Source organism: Salvelinus alpinus, chromosome 5 (genome assembly GCF_045679555.1).
Source record: "Salvelinus alpinus chromosome 5, SLU_Salpinus.1, whole genome shotgun sequence".
NCBI lineage: Eukaryota > Metazoa > Chordata > Actinopteri > Salmoniformes > Salmonidae > Salvelinus > Salvelinus alpinus.
Window position 1 is genome coordinate 5365120 of NC_092090.1, and position 27441 is coordinate 5392560.

Sequence of the window (27441 nt, forward strand, 5' to 3'; positions counted from 1 at the left end):
GACCAGTATATTTTCTATGGTAAAGACCAGTATATTATCAATGGTAGAGACCAGTATATTTTCTATGGTAAAGACCAGTATATTATCTATGGTAGAGACCAGTATATTATCTATAGTAGAGACCAGTATATTATCTATGAGAGAGACCAGTATATTATCTATGGTAGAGACCAGTATATTATCTATGGTAGAGACCAGTATATTATCTATGGTAGAGACCAGTATATTATCTATGAGAGAGACCAGTATATTATCTATGAGAGAGACCAGTATATTATCTATGAGAGAGACCAGTATATTATCTATGAGAGAGACCAGTATATTATCTATGAGAGAGACCAGTATATTATCTATGGTAGAGACCAGTATATTATCTATGGTAGAGACCAGTATATTATCTATGGTAGAGACCAGTATATTATCTATGAGAGAGACCAGTATATTATCTATGGTAGAGACCAGTATATTATCTATGAGAGAGACCAGTATATTATCTATGGTAGAGACCAGTATATTATCTATGGTAGAGACCAGTATATTATCTATGGTAGAGACCAGTATATTATCTATGGTAGAGAACAGTATATTATCTATGGTAGAGACCAGTATATTATCTATGGTAGAGACCAGTATATTATCTATGGTAGAGACCAGTATATTATCTATGGTAGAGACCAGTATATTATCTATGAAAGAGACCAGTATATTATCTATGGTAGAGACCAGGATATTATCTATGGTAGCGACCAGTATATTATCTATGAGAGAGACCAGTATATTATCTATGGTAGAGACCAGTATATTATCTATGGTAGAGACCAGTATATTATCTATGGTAGAGACCAGTATATTATCTATGGTAGAGACCAGTATATTATCTATGGTAGAGAACAGTATATTATCTATGGTAGAGACCAGTATATTATCTATGGTAGAGACCAGTATATTATCTATGGTAGAGACCAGTATATTATCTATGGTAGAGACCAGTATATTATCTATGAGAGAGACCAGTATATTATCTATGGTAGAGACCAGTATATTATCTATGGTAGAGACCAGTATATTATCTATGGTAGAGACCAGTATATTATCTATGGTAGAGACCAGTATATTATCTATGATAGAGACCAGTATATTATCTATGGTAGAGACCAGTATATTATCTATGGTAGAGACCAGTATATTATCTATGGTAGAGACCAGTATATTATCTATGGTAGAGACCAGTATATTATCTATGGTAGAGACCAGTATATTATCTATGAGAGAGACCAGTATATTATCTATGAGAGAGACCAGTATATTATCTATGAGAGAGACCAGTATATTATCTATGAGAGAGACCAGTATATTATCTATGAGAGAGACCAGTATATTATCTATGAGAGAGACCAGTATATTATCTATGAGAGAGACCAGTATATTATCTATGGTAGAGACCAGTATATTATCTATGAGAGACCAGTATATTATCTATGAGAGACCAGTATATTATCTATGGTAGAGACCAGTATATTATCTATGAGAGACCAGTATATTATCTATGAGAGACCAGTATATTATCTATGAGAGAGACCAGTATATTATCTATGGTAGAGACCAGTATATTATCTATGAGAGACCAGTATATTATCTATGGTAGAGACCAGTATATTATCTATGAGAGACCAGTATATTATCTATGAGAGACCAGTATATTATCTATGAGAGAGACCAGTATATTATCTATGGTAGAGACCAGTATATTATCTATGGTAGAGACCAGTATATTATCTATGGTAGAGACCAGTATATTATCTATGAGAGACCAGTATATTATCTATGAGAGAGACCAGTATATTATCTATGGTAGAGACCAGTATATTATCTATGAGAGAGACCAGTATATTATCTATGGTAAAGACCAATAAAATGGTCAAAATGTGGCAAAGCAATTCACTTTTTGTTCTGAATACAAACTGTTATGTTTGGGCCAAATCCAATACTACACATTACTGAGTCCCACCCACCGTTTTTTAAGCATGGGCTGATTCCCTCCATATCACATCCACCATCCACCCTCCTCCTCCTCTCTCTGTGAGCTGGTGCCAACATGGCCAGTGGAAATAGCTCTAATCTGTGTCAGACTGGACTGGAACAGAGGAATAAGGAAGAATGGAGACGGGGGGGGGGGAGAGAGAGAGAGGGAGGGGGGGGGAGAGAGAGAGGGGGGGGGGGGAGAGAGAGAGGGGGGGAGAGAGAGAGAGAGCACATACCAGTCATGCCAGAGACTTCATTGTAATCATTTGAGAGATGAAGGGTTGATAACTCAAGTTGACGTAAATGTACAGGGCGGTGTCCCCAATAGGGTTGTGTGTAAGTTTGTTATCAAAAGTAGTGCACTATATAGGGAATAGGGTGCCATTTGGGACGACACCGTATAGTGCCTAGTCATCGTTCTCAGTGATGCCGTCCCCACAGTAGTAACGATCAGACAGTCAACAGGTTGAGGTTCTCTTTCAGATACAGATCACAAGGTTCAACCGAAATGTGACTTCCTGCTTTACCCGAACCCTCCTAAAGACACACGGATACAGGAGCCCTTCAGAAAGTATTCACAGCCCTTGACATGTTGTGTTACAGCCTGAGTCCAGTCACTGGACTAGACACAATACCCCAATTCACGTTTTTACTAATTAACGAAAATCACAATGTACTTCTCTCTCCAGAATGTTTTCTCTCTCCCAGTGGTACAGTTCATTACCATAATTACTCATCTACAATGTTTGTTTGTTTATGGTAATTTATTTTAATGCATTCATTATATTATTATTATTCCTGTCTTTTACCGTGGTGATTGTCGGTGTGGACACTTTGTTTGCAGAGCGCACAGCCCTATGTTACACTTCTGAGAAACACAGGGTTTTTTGTTGTTGGTTTATTTCATTCCATTTACGAGTTGTGTCAATTTAGTCGTTGTCTTTTTGTTTGGAGCGCTCCTGTCAATGTTGAGTAACGCCTTCGATCACACTGACGGCGTCATGGCAGCAGCATCCTGGATATGTGTGCTCAATAACAGCTCAACATTCACCTTCTCTGCTACCAGATAAATCCCACGTTATGAACAACCACACAGAACCCACTGCCAACGCCCTCTACAACGCATTGCTGCTCGACGAAACACAGCTTTCCTTTGGAAATGAATGTACTTCTGGGGTACCGGAATGTAATGTCGGTGTGATCGAGGGTGTAAGGACGCGCACCTTATTACGCATAGAAGTAGGCCTATAGGCTACCTGGCCTGTGTGCTAATGTAGCCTTGATAGTATCACTACTAATGTAGCCTTGATAGTACCACTACTAATGTAGCCTTGATAGTACCACTACTAATGTAGCCTTGATAGTACCACTACTAATGTAGCCTTGATAGTACCACTACTAATGTAGCCTTGATAGTACCACTACTAATGTAGCCTTGATAGTATCACTACTAATGTAGCCTTGATAGTATCACTACTCATGTAGCCTTGATAGGACCGCTACTCATGTAGCCTTGATAGTACCACTACTAATGTAGCCTTGATAGTACCACTACTAATGTAGCCTCGATAGTACCACTACTAATGTAGCCTTGATAGGACCGCTACTCATGTAGCCTTGATAGTACCACTACTCATGTAGCCTTGATAGTACCACTACTAATGTAGCCTTGATAGTATCACTACTCATGTAGCCTTGATAGTACCACTACTAATGTAGCCTTGATAGTACCACTACTAATGTAGCCTTGATAGTACCACTACTAATGTAGCCTTGATAGTACCACTACTAATGTAGCCTTGATAGTACCACTACTAATGTAGCCTTGATAGTATCACTACTAATGTAGCCTTGATAGTACCACTACTAATGTAGCCTTGATAGTATCACTACTAATGTAGCCTTGATAGGACCACTACTAATGTAGCCTTGATAGTATCACTACTAATGTAGCCTTGATAGGACCACTACTAATGTAGCCTTGATAGTATCACTACTAATGTAGCCTTGATAGTACCACTACTCATGTAGCCTTGATAGTACCACTACTAATGTAGCCTTGATAGTACCGCCACTAATGTAGCCTTGATAGTACCACTACTAATGTAGCCTTGATAGGACCACTACTAATGTAGCCTTTGATAGTACCACTACTAATGTAGCCTTGATAGTACCACTACTAATGTAGCCTTTGATAGTACCACTACTAATGTAGCCTTGATAGTACCACTACTAATGTAGCCTTGATAGTACCGCTACTCATGTAGCCTTGATAGTACCACTACTAATGTAGCCTTGATAGTACCACTACTAATGTAGCCTTGATAGTACCACTACTAATGTAGCCTTGATAGTACCACTACTAATGTAGCCTTGATAGTACCACTACTCATGTAGCCTTGATAGTACCACTACTAATGTAGCCTTGATAGTACCACTACTAATGTAGCCTTGATAGTATCACTACTAATGTAGCCTTGATAGTACCACTACTAATGTAGCCTTGATAGTATCACTACTAATGTAGCCTTGATAGTACCACTACTCATGTAGCCTTGATAGTACCACTACTAATGTAGCCTTGATAGTACCGCCACTAATGTAGCCTTGATAGTACCACTACTAATGTAGCCTTGATAGGACCACTACTAATGTAGCCTTTGATAGTACCACTACTAATGTAGCCTTGATAGTACCACTACTAATGTAGCCTTGATAGTACCACTACTAATGTAGCCTTTGATAGTACCACTACTAATGTAGCCTTGATAGTATCACTACTAATGTAGCCTTGATAGTACCACTACTAATGTAGCCTTGATAGTACCTCTACTAATGTAGCCTTGATAGTACCACTACTAATGTAGCCTTGATAGTACCGCTACTCATGTAGCCTTGATAGTATCACTACTAATGTAGCCTTGATAGTACCACTACTAATGTAGCCTTGATAGTACCACTACTAATGTAGCCTTGATAGTACCACTACTAATGTAGCCTTGATAGTACCACTACTAATGTAGCCTTGATAGTACCACTACTAATGTAGCCTTGATAGTACCGCTACTAATGTAGCCTTGATAGTACCGCTACTAATGTAGCCTTGATAGTACCGCTACTAATGTAGCCTTGATAGTACCACTACTAATGTAGCCTTGATAGTACCTCTACTAATGTAGCCTTGATAGTACCACTACTAATGTAGCCTTGATAGTACCGCTACTCATGTAGCCTTGATAGTATCACTACTAATGTAGCCTTGATAGTATCACTACTCATGTAGCCTTGATAGGACCGCTACTAATGTAGCCTTGATAGTACCGCTACTAATGTAGCCTTGATAGTACCACTACTAATGTAGCCTTGATAGTACCGCTACTCATGTAGCCTTGATAGTACCGCTACTCATGTAGCCTTGATAGTACCACTACTAATGTAGCCTTGATAGTATCACTACTAATGTAGCCTTGATAGTACCACTACTAATGTAGCCTTGATAGTACCACTACTAATGTAGCCTTGATAGTACCACTACTAATGTAGCCTTGATAGTACCACTACTAATGTAGCCTTGATAGTACCACTACTAATGTAGCCTTGATAGTACCACTACTAATGTAGCCTTGATAGTACCACTACTAATGTAGCCTTGATAGTACCACTACTAATGTAGCCTTGATAGTACCACTACTAATGTAGCCTTGATAGTACCACTACTAATGTAGCCTTGATAGTACCACTACTAATGTAGCCTTTGATAGTACCACTACTCATGTAGCCTTGATTGTATCACTACTCATGTAGCCTTTGATAGTACCGCTACTAATGTAGCCTTGATAGTACCACTACTCATGTAGCCTTGATAGGACCGCTACTCATGTAGCCTCGATAGTACCGCTACTAATGTAGCCTTGATAGTACCACTACTAATGTAGCCTTGATAGTATCACTACTAATGTAGCCTTGATAGTACCACTACTAATGTAGCCTTGATAGTACCACTACTAATGTAGCCTTGATAGTACCACTACTAATGTAGCCTTGATAGTACCGCTACTCATGTAGCCTTGATAGTACCGCTACTAATGTAGCCTTGATAGGACCACTACTAATGTAGCCTTGATAGGACCACTACTAATGTAGCCTTGATAGTACCGCTACTCATGTAGCCTTGATAGTACCACTACTAATGTAGCCTTGATAGTACCACTACTAATGTAGCCTTGATAGTACCGCTACTCATGTAGCCTTGATAGTACCGCTACTCATGTAGCCTTGATAGTACCGCTACTCATGTAGCCTTGATAGTACCGCTACTAATGTAGCCTTGATAGTACCGCTACTCATGTAGCCTTGATAGTACCGCTACTAATGTAGCCTTGATAGTACCGCTACTCATGTAGCCTTGATAGTACCGCTACTAATGTAGCCTTGATAGTACCACTACTAATGTAGCCTTTGATAGTACCACTACTAATGTAGCCTTGATAGTACCACTACTAATGTAGCCTTGATAGTACCACTACTAATGTAGCCTTGATAGGACCGCTACTAATGTAGCCTTGATAGGACCGCTACTAATGTAGCCTTGATAGTACCGCTACTAATGTAGCCTTGATAGTACCGCTACTAATGTAGCCTTGATAGTACCGCTACTAATGTAGCCTTGATAGTACCGCTACTAATGTAGCCTTGATAGTACCGCTACTAATGTAGCCTTGATAGTACCGCTACTAATGTAGCCTTGATAGTACCACTACTAATGTAGCCTTGATAGTACCACTACTAATGTAGCCTTGATAGGACCACTACTAATGTAGCCTTGATAGGACCACTACTAATGTAGCCTTGATAGTACCACTACTAATGTAGCCTTGATAGTACCACTACTAATGTAGCCTTGATAGTACCGCTACTAATGTAGCCTTGATAGTACCACTACTAATGTAGCCTTGATAGTACCACTACTAATGTAGCCTTGATAGTACCGCTACTAATGTAGCCTTGATAGTACCACTACTAATGTAGCCTTGATAGTACCACTACTAATGTAGCCTTGATAGTACCACTACTAATGTAGCCTTGATAGTACCGCTACTAATGTAGCCTTGATAGGACCGCTACTAATGTAGCCTTGATAGGACCGCTACTAATGTAGCCTTGATAGTACCACTACTAATGTAGCCTTGATAGTACCACTACTAATGTAGCCTTGATAGTACCGCTACTAATGTAGCCTTGATAGTACCGCTACTAATGTAGCCTCGATAGTACCACTACTAATGTAGCCTCGATAGTACCACTACTAATGTAGCCTTGATAGTACCACTACTAATGTAGCCTCGATAGGACCGCTACTAATGTAGCCTTGATAGTACCGCTACTCATGTAGCCTTGATAGGACCACTACTAATGTAGCCTTTATAGTACCACTACTAATGTAGCCTTGATAGTACCACTACTAATGTAGCCTTGATAGTACCGCTACTCATGTAGCCTCGATAGGACCACTACTAATGTAGCCTCGATAGGACCGCTACTAATGTAGCCTTGATAGTACCACTACTCATGTAGCCTTGATAGTACCACTACTAATGTAGCCTTGATAGTACCACTACTCATGTAGCCTTGATAGTACCACTACTCATGTAGCCTTGATAGTACCGCCACTAATGTAGCCTTGATAGTACCACTACTAATGTAGCCTTGATAGTACCACTACTCATGTAGCCTTGATAGTACCACTACTAATGTAGCCTTGATAGTATCACTACTAATGTAGCCTTGATAGTACCACTACTAATGTAGCCTCGATAGTACCGCTACTAATGTAGCCTTTGATAGTACCGCTACTAATGTAGCCTTGATAGTACCACTACTAATGTAGCCTTGATAGTACCACTACTAATGTAGCCTTGATAGTACCGCTACTAATGTAGCCTTGATAGTACCGCTACTAATGTAGCCTTGATAGTACCACTACTAATGTAGCCTTGATAGTACCACTACTAATGTAGCCTTGATAGTACCACTACTAATGTAGCCTTGATAGTACCGCTACTCATGTAGCCTTGATAGTATCACTACTAATGTAGCCTCGATAGTACCGCTACTAATGTAGCCTTTGATAGTACCGCTACTAATGTAGCCTTGATAGTACCACTACTAATGTAGCCTTGATAGTACCACTACTAATGTAGCCTTGATAGTACCGCTACTAATGTAGCCTTGATAGTACCGCTACTAATGTAGCCTTGATAGTACCACTACTAATGTAGCCTTGATAGTACCACTACTAATGTAGCCTTGATAGTACCACTACTAATGTAGCCTTGATAGTACCGCTACTAATGTAGCCTTGATAGTACCACTACTCATGTAGCCTTGATAGTACCACTACTCATGTAGCCTTGATAGTACCACTACTAATGTAGCCTTGATAGTACCACTACTAATGTAGCCTTGATAGTACCACTACTAATGTAGCCTTGATAGTACCGCTACTAATGTAGCCTTGATAGTACCGCTACTAATGTAGCCTTGATAGTACCGCTACTAATGTAGCCTTGATAGTACCGCTACTAATGTAGCCTTGATAGTACCGCTACTAATGTAGCCTTGATAGTACCGCTACTCATGTAGCCTTGATAGTACCACTACTAATGTAGCCTTGATAGTACCACTACTAATGTAGCCTTGATAGTACCACTACTAATGTAGCCTTGATAGTACCACTACTAATGTAGCCTTGATAGTACCGCTACTAATGTAGCCTTGATAGTACCGCTACTAATGTAGCCTTGATAGTACCGCTACTAATGTAGCCTTGATAGTACCGCTACTAATGTAGCCTTGATAGTACCGCTACTAATGTAGCCTTGATAGTACCACTACTCATGTAGCCTTGATAGTACCACTACTAATGTAGCCTTGATAGTACCACTACTAATGTAGCCTTGATAGTACCACTACTAATGTAGCCTTGATAGTACCACTACTAATGTAGCCTTGATAGTACCGCTACTAATGTAGCCTTGATAGTACCGCTACTAATGTAGCCTTGATAGTACCGCTACTAATGTAGCCTTGATAGTACCGCCACTAATGTAGCCTTGATAGTACCGCTACTAATGTAGCCTCGATAGTACCGCCACTAATGTAGCCTTGATAGTACCACTACTAATGTAGCCTTGATAGTACCACTACTCATGTAGCCTTGATAGTACCGCTACTCATGTAGCCTTGATAGTACCGCTACTAACGACCTGTTGAGCTTCTCAAAGGAATATTTTCTTCACCTCAAAACAACAAGCAAACTGTTTTTTGTTTTGTTTTTTACATCCATTGAGAATGACAATAGTTCCTCACAAAGTATTTTGTAAAAATCGTTCCAGCTGTCTCCCCCTTTTCCATAACTACTCAGCAGCGTGAAAAAGGTAAATACGTCCTGCTCTGATCCAGTGGAAACGTCATAAAATAGGGACCTACCTGACTACTTTCTTATCAGTGCTTGGCTTGGGACTGAAATAGGTTACCCGGTACTCATTTTTGGGTGCTGGTACTGTTTTTATATTTAGGTGCAGGAAATACTTTTTGAGCTAATATTCTATATAAGAGGGAACAGGAGCTCAAGCAGTAGAACATTTTTGAGGCGACACGGTACTCGGCTCTGGTGAGCTCCTGCCAAAGGTCAAAGGTCAAGCTCTGCTTCTTATCACCTTGATAAATAGTCTCCAGCTGTGTCTGAGCTGACTGGGCAGGGAAACTCTCAGGGACCAGGACCTTCAGGCTGGACCCATGTTTAGTTAATAGTTGATACAATGTTTCAAGTTCGTTGCAGACAGGCCATGTGTGTTTATTTTGATCAGGATATTTTCTACCTGCAGGATGCAACGTTTTAATCTGGTGGCTTTATGGAGGCTGTTTTTACATAGTTGCCAATGGCAACAGAAGTAACTTTTTAGGTTTGTAATTTTACATTTTGGATAGAGTTTTGATTACATGACAATGATTTTGAGATACTTTTGTATATATATAAAATACAAATACACGATATATATAGAAAAGTATGTGGACACCCCTTTTAACTTAGTGGATTCGGCTAATACAGCCAAACCCGTTGCTGACAGGTGTATAAAATCGAGCACACCGCCATGAAATCTCCATAGACAAACATTGGCCGTAGAATGGTCTTACTGAAGAGCTCAGTGACTTTCAACGTGGCACCGTCATAGGTTGCCACCTTTCCCAACAAGTCAGTTCGTCAAGTTTCTGCTCTGCTAGAGCTGCCCAGGTCAACTGTAAGTGTTGTTATTGTGAAGTGGAAGAGTCTAGGAGCAACAACGGCTCAGCCGTGAAGTGGTAGACCACACAAGCTCACAGAACGGGACCGCTGAAGCACGTACAAATCGTCTGTCCTCGGTTACAACACGCTAGTCTAGTGTGACGGGGAACATAACGGTCTGTTTGGGGGTCTAAACTGTGGCTGTGCAGGCTTTCTATGACATGGTATCCTCTCTGTTAACAATCTGCTGTGTGATTGGTTGGTGTGTTGTAGGACGATAAAGACCTGGTGCCAGAGTTTGTGAATTCCGAAGGCTTGATGTGTTTCATCAAGGTGGGAGCGGAGGCAGACCACAACTATCAGAATTACATTCTCAGAGGTGAGTACGATCGCAACAATCATTTTTATTTTATTTAACCTTTTATTTAACTAGGCAAGTCAGTTTAAGAACAAATTCTTATTTACAATGACGGCCTACAGGGGAACAGTGGGTTAACTGTCTTGTTCAGGAGGCAGAACGACAGATCTTTACCTTGTCAGCTCGGGGATTCGATCCAGCAACCTTTTGGTTTCTTGCCCAATGCGCTAACCACTAGTCTACCTGCCTCCCCTCCACTCTAACCACTAGTCTACCTGCCTCCCCTCCACTCTAACCACTAGGCTACCTGCCTCCCCTCCACTCTAACCACTAGGCTACCTGCCAGAGAGAGAGAGAGAGAGAGAGAGAGAGAGAGAGAGAGAGAGAGAGAGAGAGAGAGAGAGAGAGAGAGAGAGAGAGAGAGAGAGAGAGAGAGAGAGAGAGAGAGAGAGAGAGAGAGAGAGAGAGAGAGAGAGAGAGAGAGAGAGAGAGAGAGAGAGAGAGAGAGAGAGAGAGAGAGAGAGAGAGAGAGAGAGAGAGAGAGAGAGAGAGAGAGAGAGAGAGAGAGAGAGAGAGAGAGAGAGACGGAGGGTCCCTCTATCCCCAGACTCCCTACAGTAGGATCCAGTCTGCATGGAGGAAACGGAGGGTCCCTCTATCCCCAGACACCCTACAGTAGGATCCAGTCTGCATGGAGGAAACGGAGGGTCCCTCTATCCCCAGACTCCCCACAGTAGGATCCAGTCTGCATGGAGGAAACGGAGGGTCCCTCTATCCCCAGACTCCCCACAGTAGGATCCAGTCTGCATGGAGGAAACGGAGGGTCCCTCTATCCCCAGACTCCCTACAGTAGGATCCAGTCTGCATGGAGGAAACGGAGGGTCCCTCTATCCCCAGACTCCCTACAGTAGGATCCAGTCTGCATGGAGGAAACGGAGGGTCCCTCTATCCCCAGACCCTCTACAGTAGGATCCAGTCTGCATGGAGGAAACGGAGGGTCCCTCTATCCCCAGACACCCTACAGTAGGATCCAGGCAGTGTAGACAACAGAGTGAGAACAGAGAGAAAGGCAGGACTGGGTTCTCCAGTGTACACTAAGTAGTGCCTGTATTCTCCATGTAGTGTACCCTATGTAGTGCCTGTGTTCTCTATGTAGTGTACACTAAGTAGTGCCTGTATTCTCTATGTAGTGTACACTAAGTAGTGCCTGTATTCTCCATGTAGTGTACACTAAGTAGTGCCTGTATTCTCCATGTAGTGTACACTAAGTAGTGCCTGTATTCTCCATGTAGTGTACACTAAGTAGTGCCTGTATTCTCCATGTAGTGTACACTAAGTAGTGCCTGTATTCTCCATGTAGTGTACACTAAGTAGTGCCTGTATTCTCCATGTAGTGTACACTAAGTAGTGCCTGTATTCTCCATGTAGTGTACACTAAGTAGTGCCTGTATTCTCTATGTAGTGTACACTAAATAGTGCCTGTATTCTCTATGTAGTGTACACTAAATAGTGCCTGTATTCTCTATGTAGTGTACACTAAGTAGTGCCTGTATTCTCCATGTAGTGTACACTAAGTAGTGCCTGTATTCTCCATGTAGTGTACACTAAGTAGTGCCTGTATTCTCCATGTAGTGTACACTAAGTAGTGCCTGTATTCTCTATGTAGTGTACACTAAGTAGTGCCTGTATTCTCTATGTAGTGTACACTAAGTAGTGCCTGTATTCTCCATGTAGTGTACACTAAGTAGTGCCTGTATTCTCCATGTAGTGTACACTAAGTAGTGCCTGTATTCTCCATGTAGTGTACACTAAGTAGTGCCTGTATTCTCCATGTAGTGTACACTAAGTAGTGCCTGTATTCTCCATGTAGTGTACACTAAGTAGTGCCTGTATTCTCTATGTAGTGTACACTAAGTAGTGCCTGTATTCTCTATGTAGTGTACACTAAATAGTGCCTCTATTCTCTATGTAGTGTACACTAAGTAGTGCCTGTATAGGGAACAGTGTGTGATTCCAGTTGTGCCTCTGGTCTTGTGGATAAGCAGTCTGATCTTTGTGTTGCAGCCCTCAGTCAGATCATGCTGTTTGTAGATGGGATGAACGGTGTGATCGACCACAATGACACTGTTCAGTGGCTCTACACTCTCACTGGCAGCCTGGTGAGTATTACGTAGCGTGGAGACTTGACCGCAGTACACACACACACACCACACACACACATACACACACACACACACACCACACACACACACACACCATACACACCATTCACTGGCTCTGAATCATAGGCAGCGCGTGAGTGTCTAGTTTTGGGGGAAACTAATTTTCACCATTTTAAAATGCACTTTAATAAATAAAACCTTCAAAGCATCATCGTATTTGCAGACTTGTGTAAGATAATGTGTGAGACAGTCTACTGTCCGTAATGTGATGATTAGATTAGATAGTCATCATTTAGACAAATTATATAACTCAATCACTGTTCATTAAAAAAACTACCGTTCAAAGCTGAGTGCATATAGTGGAATAAACTGGCTTTTATAAACACATTTAAATTCTTCTACACTTTATATTACTGGGGACATTAGAATAATATTGTTTTAATCCCATATATTACAGGGTAGACTACTCTGCTGTCAAACAGATCAATTAAAAAAACGACCTAGTCCGTTATTGGCCAGGAGAAGAGGGAGACCAATAGAACGGGGGGGGGGGGGGGGGGGGTTCCTTCTTTTTTTCAGCACCTAAACCCCCCCCCCCCCCCCCATAAAGATCTGTGAACGGCCCTGATTCAGACGCGATCCTAAACCAACACTGGGTCCAATCCTACCTGAGAAACGCAGAACCTGTTGCATGCAGGGTTGGGGGGGGGGGGCAATTCACAAAGTAAACTAAATTCCTAATTTTGCTTATTGAAGATAAAATGACTATGCACATATGATGAACAGAGAGTAGCAGTAGCGTAAAAACAGGGGTTTGTGGGTGGCGGGACACAATGCAGATAGCCCGGTTAGCCAACGTGCGGGAGCGCTAGTTGGTCGGCCCATATTGAGGTAGTATGTACATTTAATGTATAGTTAAAGTGACTATGCATTTCAGTGTAACTCCTGAATTGACTGTAATTTGAAAGGAATTGAGGCCAACCCTGGTTGTGTGTTTTATATCATGAATTTATGTCTGTAAGACACTTAAACACTAGTGTCTCTCAGGATGTCTTTGGCCCCAATACATGTTTGTAAATCAAACACCTTACAGCTATGATTTCACATCTCCTTTTTAAAACAGGGAAGTGAGAACAGCCAATGAGATGTGACAGATTGGGCAGGGTGAGAAACTAGAATATGGTGAGAAACTCTTGTTGTGTTAGAATCAAGACTGTTACTGTAGTGATGGAGAAGAGGTTTAATACTGTAGTGAAGAGGTTTAATACTGTAGTGAAGAGGTTTAATACTGTAGTGAAGAGGTTTAATACACTATACTGTAGTGAAGAGGTTTAATACTGTAGTGAAGAGGTTTAATACTGTAGTGAAGAGGTTTAATACTGTAGTGAAGAGGTTTAATACTGTAGTGAAGAGGTTTAATACTGTAGTGAAGAGGTTTAATACTGTAGTGAAGAGGTTTAATACTGTAGTGAAGAGGTTTAATACTGTAGTGAAGAGGTTTAATACTGTAGTGAAGAGGTTTAATACACTATACTGTAGTGAAGAGGTTTAATACTGTAGTGAAGAGGTTTAATACACTATACTGTAGTGAAGAGGTTTAATACTGTAGTGAAGAGGTTTAATACCCTATACTGTAGTGAAGAGGTTTAATACTGTAGTGAAGAGGTTTAATACCCTATACTGTAGTGAAGAGGTTTAATACTGTAGTGAAGAGGTTTAATACACTATACTGTAGTGAAGAGGTTTAATACACTATACTGTAGTGAAGAGGTTTACTACACTATACTGTAGTGAAGAGGTTTAATACACTATACTGTAGTGAAGAGGTTTAATACACTATACTGTAGTGAATAGGTTTAATACTGTAGTGAAGAGGTGTAATACACTATACTGTAGTGAAGAGGTTTAATACCCTATACTGTAGTGAAGAGGTTTAATACTGTAGTGAAGAGGTTTAATACACTATACTGTAGTGAAGAGGTTTAATACTGTAGTGAAGAGGTTTAATACACTATACTGTAGTGAAGAGGTTTAATACTGTAGTGAAGAGGTTTAATACCCTATACTGTAGTGAAGAGGTTTAATACTGTAGTGAAGAGGTTTAATACCCTATACTGTAGTGAAGAGGTTTAATACTGTAGTGAAGAGGTTTAATACACTATACTGTAGTGAAGAGGTTTAATACACTATACTGTAGTGAAGAGGTTTACTACACTATACTTTAGTGAAGAGGTTTAATACACTATACTGTAGTGAAGAGGTTTAATACACTATACTGTAGTGAATAGGTTTAATACTGTAGTGAAGAGGTGTAATACACTATACTGTAGTGAAGAGGTTTAATACCCTATACTGTAGTGAAGAGGTTTAATACTGTAGTGAAGAGGTTTAATACACTATACTGTAGTGAAGAGGTTTAATACTGTAGTGAAGAGGTTTAATACACTATACTGTAGTGAAGAGGTTTAATACACTATACTGTAGTGAAGGGGTTTAATACACTATACTGTAGTGAAGAGGTTTAATACTGTAGTGAAGAGGTTTAATACTGTAGTGAAGAGGTTTAATACACTATACTGTAGTGAAGAGGTTTAATACACTATACTGTAGTGAAGAGGTTTAAAACACTATACTGTAGTGAAGAGGTTTAATACTGTAGTGAAGAGGTTTAATACTGTAGTGAAGCGGTTTAATACACTATACTGCAGTGAAGAGGTTTAATACACTATACTGTAGTGAAGAGGTTTACTACACTATACTGTAGTGAAGAGGTTTAATACACTATACTGTAGTGAAGAGGTTTACTACACTATACTGTAGTGAAGAGGTTTAATACACTATACTGTAGTGAAGAGGTTTAATACACTATACTGTAGTGAAGAGGTTTAATACACTATACTGTAGTGAAGAGGTTTACTACACTATACTGTAGTGAAGAGGTTTACTACACTATACTGTAGTGGAGAGGTTTAATACACTATACTGTAGTGAAGAGGTTTAATACACTATACTGTAGTGAAGAGGTTTAATACACTATACTATAGTGAAGAGGTTTAATACACTATACTGTAGTGAAGAGGTTTAATACACTATACTGTAGTGAAGAGGTTTAATACTGTAGTGAAGGGGTTTAATACCCTATACTGTAGTGAAGAGGTTTAATACGCTATACTGTAGTGAAGAGGTTTAATACTGTAGTGAAGAGGTTTAATACACTATACTGTAGTGAAGAGGTTTAATACACTATACTGTAGTGAAGAGGTGTAATACTGTAGTGAAGAGGTTTAATACACTATACTGTAGTGAAGAGGTTTAATACACTATACTGTAGTGAAGAGGTTTAATACTGTAGTGAAGAGGTTTAATACACTATACTGTAGTGAAGAGGTTTAATACACTATACTGTAGTGAAGAGGTTTAATACTGTAGTGAAGAGGTTTAATACACTATACTGTAGTGAAGAGGTTTAATACACTATACTGTAGAGAAGAGGTTTAATACTGTAGTGAAGGGGTTTAATACTGTAGTGAAGAGGTTTAATACACTATACTGTAGTGAATAGGTTTAATACACTATACTGTAGTGAAGAGGTTTAATACCCTATACTGTAGTGAAGAGGTTTAATACGCTATACTGTAGTGAAGAGGTTTAATACTGTAGTGAAGAGGTTTAATACACTATACTGTAGTGAAGAGGTTTAATACTGTAGTGAAGAGATTTAATACCCTATACTGTAGTGAAGAGGTTTAATACACTATACTGTAGTGAAGAGGTTTAATACTGTAGTGAAGAGGTTTAATACACTATACTGTAGTGAAGAGGTTTAATACACTATACTGTAGTGAAGAGGTTTAATACACTATACTGTAGTGAAGAGGTTTAATACTGTAGTGAAGAGGCTCTGGATAAGAGCGTCTGCTAAATGACTTAAATGTAAATGTTTAATACACTATACTGTAGTGAAGAGGTTTAATACACTATACTGTAGTGAAGAGGTTTAATACCCTATACTGTAGTGAAGAGGTTTAATACGCTATACTGTAGTGAAGAGGTTTAATACTGTAGTGAAGAGGTTTAATACACTATACTGTAGTGAAGAGGTTTAATACTGTAGTGAAGAGGTTTAATACACTATACTGTAGTGAAGAGGTTTAATACACTATACTGTAGTGAAGAGGTTTAATACACTATACTGTAGTGAAGTGGTTTAATACTGTAGTGAAGAGGTTTAATACTGTAGTGAAGAGGTTTAATACACTATACTGTAGTGAAGAGGTTTAATACACTATACTGTAGTGAAGAGGTTTAAAACACTATACTGTAGTGAAGAGGTTTAATACTGTAGTGAAGATGTTTAATACACTATACTGCAGTGAAGAGGTTTAATACACTATACTGTAGTGAAGAGGTTTACTACACTATACTGTAGTGAAGAGGTTTACTACACTATACTGTAGTGAAGAGGTTTAATACACTATACTGTAGTGAAGAGGTTTAATACACTATACTGTAGTGAAGAGGTTTAATACACTATACTGTAGTGAAGAGGTTTAATACACTATACTGTAGTGAAGAGGTTTACTACACTATACTGTAGTGAAGAGGTTTAATACACTATACTGTAGTGAAGAGGTTTAATACACTATACTGTAGTGAAGAGGTTTAATACCCTATACTGTAGTGAAGAGGTTTAATACCCTATACTGTAGTGAAGAGGTTTAATACACTATACTGTAGTGAAGAGGTTTAATACACTATACTGTAGTGAAGAGGTTTAATACCCTATACTGTAGTGAAGAGGTTTAATACCCTATACTGTAGTGAAGAGGTTTAATACACTATACTGTAGTGAAGAGGTTTAATACACTATACTGTAGTGAATAGGTTTAATACACTATACTGTAGTGAAGAGGTTTAATACACTATACTGTAGAGAAGAGGTTTAATACACTATACTGTAGTGAAGAGGTTTAATACTGTAGTGAAGAGGTTTAATACTGTAGTGAAGAGGTTTAATACACTATACTGTAGTGAAGAGGTTTAATACCCTATACTGTAGTGAAGAGGTTTAATACCCTATACTGTAGTGAAGAGGTTTAATACGCTATACTGTAGTGAAGAGGTTTAATACTGTAGTGAAGAGGTTTAATACACTATACTGTAGTGAAGAGGTTTAATACTGTAGTGAAGAGGTTTAATACACTATACTGTAGTGAAGAGGTTTAATACACTATACTGTAGTGAAGAGGTTTAATACACTATACTGTAGTGAAGAGGTTTAATACTGTAGTGAAGAGGTATAATACTGTAGTGAAGAGGTTTAAAACACTATACTGTAGTGAAGAGGTTTAATACACTATACTGTAGTGAAGAGGTTTAATACACTATACTGTAGTGAAGAGGGTTAATACACTATACTGTAGTGAAGAGGTTTAATACACTATACTGTAGTGAAGAGGGTTAATACACTATACTGTAGTGAAGAGGTTTAATACGCTATACTGTAGTGAAGTGGTTTAATACACTATACTGTAGTGAAGAGGTTTAATACACTATACTGTAGTGAAGAGGTTTAATACACTATACTGTAGTGAAGAGGTTTAATACACTACACTGTAGTGAAGAGGTGTAATACACTATACTGTAGTGAAGAGGTTTAATACACTATACTGTAGTGAAGAGGTTTAATACACTATACTGTAGTGAAGAGGTTTAATACACTATACTGTAGTGAAGAGGTTTAATACACTATACTGTACTGTACTACATTCCCCCCCCCCCCCCCCCCCCCCCGTCTCCACTTATTGTACTTTGAAAACTCTGCAGTCTTATTTTACTGACTGAACTAAAACAGAGTTTCTTTGCACTGGGTTCAATGGGAAATGTTGTGGATTTGAGGTGTAATATCGCCACCCTGTGGAGAATATGTCTAGCTGACTATCTCAATCTCTCTCTCCCTCCTCTCTCTCCCTCCTCCCTCTACATCCCTCTCTCTCTCTCTCTCTCTCTCCCTCCTCCCTCTCTCTCTCTCCCTCCTCTCTCTCCTCTCTTTCTCTCTCCTCTCTCCCTCCTCTCTCTCTCTCTCCCTCCTCTCTCTCTCTCTCCCTCCTCCCTCTCTCTCTCTCTCTCTCTCTCTCTCTCTCTCTCTCTCTCTCTCCCTCGCCCTCTCTCTCTCTCTCTCCCTCCTCTCTCTCTCTCTCTCTCTCTCTCTCTCTCCCTTTCTCTCTCTCTCTCTCTCCCTCCTCTCTCTCTCCCTCCTCTCTCTCTCTCTCTCTCTCTCTCTCCCTCCTCTCCATCTCTCCTCTCTCTCTCCCTCTCTCTCTCTCTCTCTCCCTCCTCTCTCTCTCTCTCTCTCCCTCTCTCTCCCTCCTCAGTCTCGTCTGGTGGTGAAGACAGCTCTGAAGCTCCTGATAGTGTTTGTAGAGTACACAGAGTTGAACAGTCCTCTACTTATCCAGGCTGTCAATACTGTGGACGGCAAGAGAGGTACACACGCACACACACACACACACACGCACACGCACACACGCACACGCACACGCACACACACACACACGGTGCTGTTGTACTACACTGCTGAAGGAGCTTGCACCATTTTATACCTGCTGTAAACGGTGACCCGATGAATAAACTGAAATTAGAGTGGTCTGTAAAAAGACTGGTTCTCAACTGGACTGTGTTAGACTGAGTGTGTGAGTACACTACCGGTCAAAAGGTTTACTACACCTACTCATTCAAAGGTTTTTATTTTATTTAAAAATATATATTTTCTACATTTTGTAGAATAATAGTGAAGACATCAAAACTATGAAATAACACATATGGAATCATGTAGTAACCAAAAAAGTGTTAAACAAATCAAAATATATTTTATATTTGAGATTCTTCAAAGTAACCACCCTTTGCCTTGATGACAGCTGTGCACACTTGGCATTCTCTCAACCAGCTTCACCTGGAATGCTTTTCCAACAATCTTGAAGGAGTTCCCACATATGCTGAGCACTTGTTGGCTGCTTTTCCCACAGTCTTCTGTCCAACTAATCCCAAACCATCTCAATTGGGTTGAGGTTGGGTGATTGTGGAGGCCAGGTCATCTGATGCAGCACGCCATCACTCTCCTTCTTGGTCAAATAGCCCTTACACAGCCTGGAGGTGTGTTGGGTCATTGTCCTGTTGAAAAACCAATGATAGTCGCACTAAGCCCAAACCAGATGGGATGGCGTATTGCTGCAGAACGCTGTGGTAGCCATGATGGTTAAGTGTGCCTTGAATTCTAAATAAATCACTGACAGTGTCACCAGCAAAGCACCCCCACACCATCACATCACCTCCTCCATGCTTCACGGTGGGACCAACACCTCCTCCTCCATGCTTCACGGTGGGAACCACACATGCGGAGATCATCCGTTCACCTACTCTGTGTCTCACAAAGACACGGCGGTTGGAACCAAAAATCACACATTTGTACTCATCAAACCAAAGGACAGATTTCCACCGGTCTAATGTCCAGCGGCGTGCGTATCTAACTGTGAGTCAGGTGTGTGTCAGATTCATCTAAGTTGTGTGTGTACATGACTAATGTAATTCTCTGTATCTACAGGTGTGAAGCCGTGGTCGTACCTGACAGAGATCCTGGAGGAGAAGAACGGATCAGACACCGAGCTGTTCATCTTAACCATGAACCTCATCAACAAGGTTAGACTGAGCTGTTCACCTTAACCATGAACCTCATCAACAAGGTTAGTTAGACTGTTAAGGTCTAGTTGCAATGAATTAAGTAATAACCACCAAATAATGTAGAAACTCATTGTATGTACATGAGGATGTCTCTCTGTCTCTCTCTCTCTCTCTCTCCGTCTCTCTTTCTCTATCTCTCTCTCTCTCTCTCTCTCTCTCTCTCTCTCTCAATTCAATTCAATTCAATTGACTTTATTGACATGGCAAGTTATTATTACTTACATTGTCAAAGTATACATATCGAAAAATTTAAATAAAATATATATGTATATATATACACAAAATATATATATATATTTATATATAAATAAATGGTGGGACTAACAGTAATAATAATAGTAGTAGTGGACATGGGATTACCATTAATAACAGCTACAACAACAATATTAATCAGAACAACAATACATTAAAGCAACAGTAGTAGACCAGTGTCAACATGACTGAGAAGACACATGACCTGGTACGAAAGACAAAACAAAACTAAGCTAAATGGGAAATATTATCAACATTACTTTGCATTTTTCACTGGCTGTCCCTTAGGCTGTGGCAGGAGGACACATATTTGGCTGCCAAAACTGCACATTTTGGCTTTTCACCCAATAAATATTTGAATTTTTCTTCATCTTTTATAGTTTCAAATTCTTTGTATTGAATTATAATTTTGGGAAAGAAATATGCTCTTAGGTCTGAGTATTTGTCACAGTGTAGTAGGAAATGCACTTCTGTCTCTACCTCTCCCCTGGAGCAGAGTGAGCACAGCCTGTCCTCCCTGGGCAGCCAGGTTTGTCTGTGACGACCGGTCTCTATAGCCAGACTGTGCTCACTGAGTCTGTACCTAGTCAATGTTTTCCTCAGTTTTCTATCAGTCACAGTGGTCAGATAGTCTGCCACCATGTACTGTCTGTTTAGAGCCAAATAGCATTGAAGTTTACTTTGATTTTTTGTGGTGTCTTTCCAATAGGTTATATATTTTTCTTTTTGTTTTGTGATGATTTGGTTGGGCCAGATTTTCTGAGGGCTGTCCTGAGGCTCTGTGGGGTTGGTTTGGGTTGGTGAACTGAGCCTCAGAACCAGCTGGCTGAGGGGACTCTTCTCTGGTTTCATCTCTTGACATTGTAGAGCTGTGTGATGGAATGTTTTTGGGTCACTTGTTTTTAGATGGTTGTAAAATTTGATGGCTCTTTTTTCTATTCGAATGAGGAGGGGATATTGGCCCAATTCTGCCCTACATGCGTTATTTGGAGTTTTTCTTTGTACTTGCAATACAGTCTTGCAAAACTCTGCATGCAATACTTCAATTGGATGTTTGTCCCATTTAGTAAATTCATTATTAGAGAGTGGACCCCATACCTCACTGCCATATAGAGCAATTGGTTCTATAACTGATTGAAACATTTTGAGCCAGATTCTAATTGGAATTTCAATTTTGATGTTCCTTTTAATGGCATAGAATGCTCTTCTTGCTTTGTCTCTCAGCTCATTCACAGCCATGTGAAAGCTACCTGTGTTGCTGATATTTAGTCCTAGATATGTGTAGTTTTTGGTGTGTTCTAATAGAACTGTGTCCAAATAGAATTTATATTTGTCATCCTTATTTCCGGACCTTTTTTGGAATATCATTATATTTGTTTTTTTTAGGTTAACGGTCAGAGCCCAAGTCTGACAGAACCTGTGAAGATGATCTAGGTGTTGCTGTAACCCCTCTTTAGTGGGAGACAGCAGCACCAGGTCATCTGCGTACAGCAGACACTTGATTTCAGTGTTGTGTAGGGTGATACCAGGTGCTGCCGATTCTTGTAATGTTTTTGCCAATTCATTAATGTAGATGTTAAATAATGTTGGACTTATTGGACAGCCCTGTTTCACTCCCCGCCCCTGAGAGAAGAAGTCTGTTTGCTTGTTGCCAATTTTAACCGCACATTTGTTTTTAGTGTACATTGATTTAATAAAATCATATGTTTTCCCTCCAATACCACTTTCTATTAGTTTATAAAAAAGACCTTCGTGCCAAATTGAATCAAATGCTTTCTTGAAATCTACAAAACACGAGTAGATTTTGCCTTTGTTTTGGTTAACTTGTTTATCGATTAGAGTGTGGAGGGTGTAAATGTGGTCAGTTGTACGATAATTTTTTAGAAATCCAATCTGGCTTCTGCTCAGGACGTTGTGTTTGTCAAGGAAATGATGTAGTCTGCTATTTATAATACTGCAGAGAATTTTCCCCAAGTTGCTGTTAACGCATATTCCTCTGTAATTATTTGGGTCAAATTTGTCTCCATTTTTATAGATTGGTGTGATCAGTCCCTGGTTCCAAATATCGGGGAAAATACCTGCAGTGAGGATAATGTTGAAGAGTTTGAGTATAGCCAATTTGAATTTGTGGTCTGTATATTTGATCATTTCATTTAAGATCCCATCAGCACCACAGGCCTTTTTGGGTTGGAGATTGCATATTTTTTCCAATAATTCTTCTTCTGTAATTGGGGTATCCACAGGATTCTGATAGTCTTTGACTGCTAATTCAAGGATTTGTAATTTTTCTTGTACATCTTTTTGTTCTGGGCTCTTTGTTATATTGCTGTAGAGGTTTGCAAAGTGATTTCTCCACATATCCCCATTTTGGATAGCCAACTCCTCATGATGAGGTTTGTTTAATTTATTCCAATTCTCCCAGAAGTGGTTTGATTCTATGGATTCCTCAATTCCATCCAGCTGATTTCTAATGTGCTGTTCCTTTTTTGTTCTTAGGGTGCGTTTGTATTGCTTCAGTGTTTCCCCATATTGAAGGCGTATATTTTTGTTGTCTGGTTCTCTGTGTTTTTGATTAGATATATTTCTCAATGACTTTCTTAGATTTTTGCAATCATTATCAAACCATTTTTCATTATCTGTTATTTTTGGTTTGCTCTTATGCTTCTTTAGATTAGCCAAGGAGGCTAATTTGTCAAATATAAAGTTTATGTTCCTAACGGCCAAATTTACACCTTCATTGCTGAAGGAGAATGTTAAGGCTAAAAAGTTGTCCAGGAGAGATTGTATTTTTTGGCTACTAATTGCTTTTTGGTAGATGTCTGTACTGTTTGCACTCCATCTATAGGCTTGTTTAGTACCATGTAGTTTATTGGGCCATGATGCTTCATGGTTGGGTTCTGCTCTTCTCAGATACACTGTGATTTTACTGTGGTCTGAGAGAGGTGTTAGTGGGCTGACTGTGAAGGCTCTGAGAGACTCTGGGTTTAGGTCGGTGAGGAAGTAGTCTACAGTGCTGCTGCCAAGAGATGAGCTGTAGGTGTACCTACCAAAAGAGTCTCCTCTCAGCCTGCCATTGACTATGTACAGACCCAGTGTTCGACAGAGCCTCAGGAGCTGTAATCCATTTTTGTTTTTCACTTTGTCATAGTTGTTTATGTGGGGGTATGTGGGGAGGGAAAGGTTATTGCTTCCTGGTAGGTGTTTATCCCCATGACTGTTAATAGTGTCTTGTTCTTCTGCTATTCTAGCATTCAGGTCTCCACAGACCAGTACGTTGCCTTGGGCCTGAAAGTGACTAATCTCTCCCTCTAGAATGGAGAAGCTCTCTTCGTTGAAGTAGGGTGACTCTGAGGGGGGAATGTATGTGGCACAGAGGAAGACGTTTTTATCTGTCAAGATAGCCTCCTTGTTGATTTTTAACCAGATAAAGAATTCTCCTGTTTTGATCAATTCGATTGAATTAATTAGTTCAGATTTATACCATATTAGCATTCCCCCTGAGTCTCTGCCCTGTTTGATTCCTTTTAATTTAGTGGATGGTATGATTATCTCCCTATAACCTAGTGGACAGCCAGTGGAAACATCACCTCTGCACCATGTTTCCTGTAGTACTACAATATCAACATCATCAATTTCTTTCAGGAAGTCTGGGTTTCTGCTCTTTAGCCCAAAAGCAGAGGACTTCAATCCTTGTATATTCCAACATGCAACGTAAAAAGACTTCATAACTTTTTTTTTTCTCTTTTCCTTACCTTTCAAAATGAGACAAACACTCACAATCCAAGAAGAACCATTAAAATAGGATTTTTCAATTAAAGTAAACTCTTATTTTGCAAATGTGATTTGTTTATCATTTAAGATAGAATTTGTGTCATGCCACTTGGGTGGATGTAGTGTGAGAATGGTGGAGTTCTTGTGCTCATCTTACCATGACCCTCGGCCCATCACATGTGAGCATAGTAGACTCAGCATTTGTTTAATGTCACTCATTTGGTTGGTGGGGGCTGGGCCAGTTGCTCCTCTCACAGCCTGTGCGTAGCTCTGCCTGCTGGGCTGTGGCTCCTCCAGGTGTGGGTCTGCGGTGGGGAGGAGGGGGGTGGTAGGCCTCATCTGGGTGGCTCTGAAGCTGGGCTGGGGTGGTCTGTGCTGCGCTGGCTGTGGTGGGCATTGAGGTTGGTGGTGCTGTGGTCGTGGCTGGGGGGTCCAGGGTGCTGGTCCGGGATGTTGTCTCGGTGATCTCGGCGGGGTGGAGATTGCTCCGCTGTTCCTGGGTGGAGAGGTCTAGAGCGACGTCCTTGAGAGTCTTGGCAAGGATGGGGACTGTCTCCCTGTACAGGTGAACATGGTCATAGAGACAGTCCAGATCGAGGGTGGGATGGTGGGCCAGGTGTACATTGGGTCGCAGGGCACAGTCCCGGGAGAGGCTGGCGTTTATTCTTTGGATTGTGGCAGGGTGGAAGTCCCTCCTCTGTAGAAGGGTTGACACTATGATTCTTGAGTTGGGGAAGATTGCGGAGGCCTTCTCAATCACTCCCCGTAGTGAAGTCGCCACCCTCTCCTGCTGAGCACGCAGGTCGTTGCTTCCGGTATGTATGATTATGTGGCTTGGCGACCCGAGATGGTTCTTATCAAGCAGCTCCATGGCACTTTGCGTTGTTGGGCACCACACCTTTCTCGTTTTGTGTCTAGGGAAAAGTTTCTTCTCCTGAACATACTTCCCATTTGAGTCCATTAACAGGACGATGTCAGCCAGTGTTTCTTCTGGACTGGGGGGGGCATAGGGGGGGCTGGTGGGTGTTGGAGCTGGGGTGTGGCTGGTCTGTGTGGGTGCCACTGTCAGTGGGAGGCTGTTCTGTGGGTTGGGGAGGAGGGGTGCAGCAGCCAGGGCTGGGGAAGTCTGGCTGGTTGAGCTGGGCTCCTCTGCTGTGTGAGGGCAGGTCATAGGGTGGTGATCTATCTGCTCCTGCAGCCTGTCCTCTGCTCTCTTTCTCTCCTGCAGCTCCTCTCTTAGTGCGGTCAGCTCCTTATTGCTGCTCTGCCTGTCTTTTTGGAGCTCTCTCACCTCCTTTGTTAGATCAGCCAGCTCTCTCTTGAGTCCGTCTCTCTCTTGCTGAACCTCTTTCAGCTGTGTTGCAAGGCTGCTGTCCTGCTCTGTCCTCACCTTGGTTAGGAGCTCCTCTAAGGTGTGGTTGTCTGGTTGCTGTTTGCTCACGCTCTCCCTGAGCAGGACCACCTCCCCCTCCAGTTTGGTGAACTCATCCATCATGGCAGCCATGGTGGTGAGGAGGGCCTGAGCCTGCTCTGCACTGAGGGGGTCGCTCTCCTCCTGGGGCGTGTCCTCCACTATGGTGGGAAGAGAGGTGCTGGATGTGCCTTTTTGGGTGGGGAGGGTAGGGGTGAGGGTGGTGCTGGTGGAGTTTGTCTTGTGGGAGGGCATGTCACTGGTGGTGTCCTTCTCTCTCTCCGCTCTCTCCTTAATGGTCTGAAAGTCTGTTTCAAACAGCCTGATGTTACCTTGCACCATGACAGTCCCAGTCTTGTAGAGGTTGATTGTTATCATGGTGCTGTCAGGGTCGTCTGTCTCTTTGATTTTCAGCTTCCACCCATTACAGATTCCCTCTTTCTTTATGCATGGGTAGTGAGAGCAGACTGCTGAGCGCCATGCATTTGGCTGGTCAGTGAGGAAGATGAGATTACTCACGTCACCGTTTTTGTAGAGGTCTGCAAAAAGGGTTTCTGGCCTCTCCTCTAGTAGTTTCTGTTTAAAAGTTTTCCTCATTGTGTCATTTTTTACCTTTTTTGGGTAGAGAATGGATTCTGCGCTGAGGGGGAGTGGGGACATGGTGTCTGTGCGCTCTGCTACTACCGCTACTGCTGCGCTGTTCTGCTGCCCCGTTGCCATGGCAACCGATTTGTTCGTCTGCTGTTCACGCTACTTTCAAAAAACAGCAAAAATAGTGAAAAATCCTCACACAAAAGACTGAAGATATGTTTACAGTTAGTCCGTGCTCCTTTTTGGTTTACTCACTCAGTTTGGTCGTTTGATGTAGTTGTATTAACTGCCCTTGCTAGGTTTGTTCTAGCTCGTTTCTTCTGGCTAGCTTGTTAGTCTGCTGGCTGGGTCTTTGTTGTGTAGCTAGCTAGCTAGACTCAAAACTTCTTAACTTGAGGCGCAAAGTTACTTTTTTTTCTATTCTGAATGTATAGAGTTGTTGTTCATCACTTCTTGTCTGGAATTCTTCTTCGATTAGAGTGTTTATCTCATTCTAAAAACCAAAAAAAATCAAATATATCAGGAGCTCATGTTGAGCATGACTCTCTCTCTCTCTCTCTCTCTCTCTCTCTGTCTCTGTCTCTGTCTCTGTCTCTGTCTCTCTCTCTCTTTCTCTCCATCTCTCTCTCTCTCTCTCTTTCTCTCTCTCTCTCTCTCTCTCTCTCTCTCTCTCTCTCTCTCTCTCTCTCTCTCTCTCTCTCTCTCTCTCTCTCTCTCTCTCTTTCTCTCTCTTTCTCTCTCTTTCTCTCTCTTTCTCTCTCTTTCTCTCTCTTTCTCTCTCTCTCTCTCTCTCTCTCTTTCTCTCTCTTTCTCTCTCTTTCTCTCTCTTTCTCTCTCTCTCTGTCTCACTCTC

General features: G+C 40.9%; 1 protein-coding gene across 5 annotated transcripts in view; it reads left to right on the top strand.

The window, feature by feature from the left end:
* Positions 1 to 27441, top strand: part of fhod1 (formin homology 2 domain containing 1) — a 238719-nt gene that overhangs the window by 111958 nt on the left and 99320 nt on the right. For 4 of the 5 annotated variants that reach the window (XM_071400433.1, XM_071400435.1, XM_071400434.1 and 1 more), the window contains exons 5-8: positions 10580 to 10685; positions 12729 to 12823; positions 19201 to 19312; positions 20427 to 20521. In XM_071400433.1, coding sequence (XP_071256534.1) covers positions 10580 to 10685; positions 12729 to 12823; positions 19201 to 19312; positions 20427 to 20521 — 408 coding nt within the window. Of the gene's footprint in view, positions 1 to 10579; positions 10686 to 12728; positions 12824 to 19200; positions 19313 to 20426; positions 20566 to 27441 lie in introns of those variants that run through there. The other variant, XM_071400437.1, reaches the window with a different exon arrangement.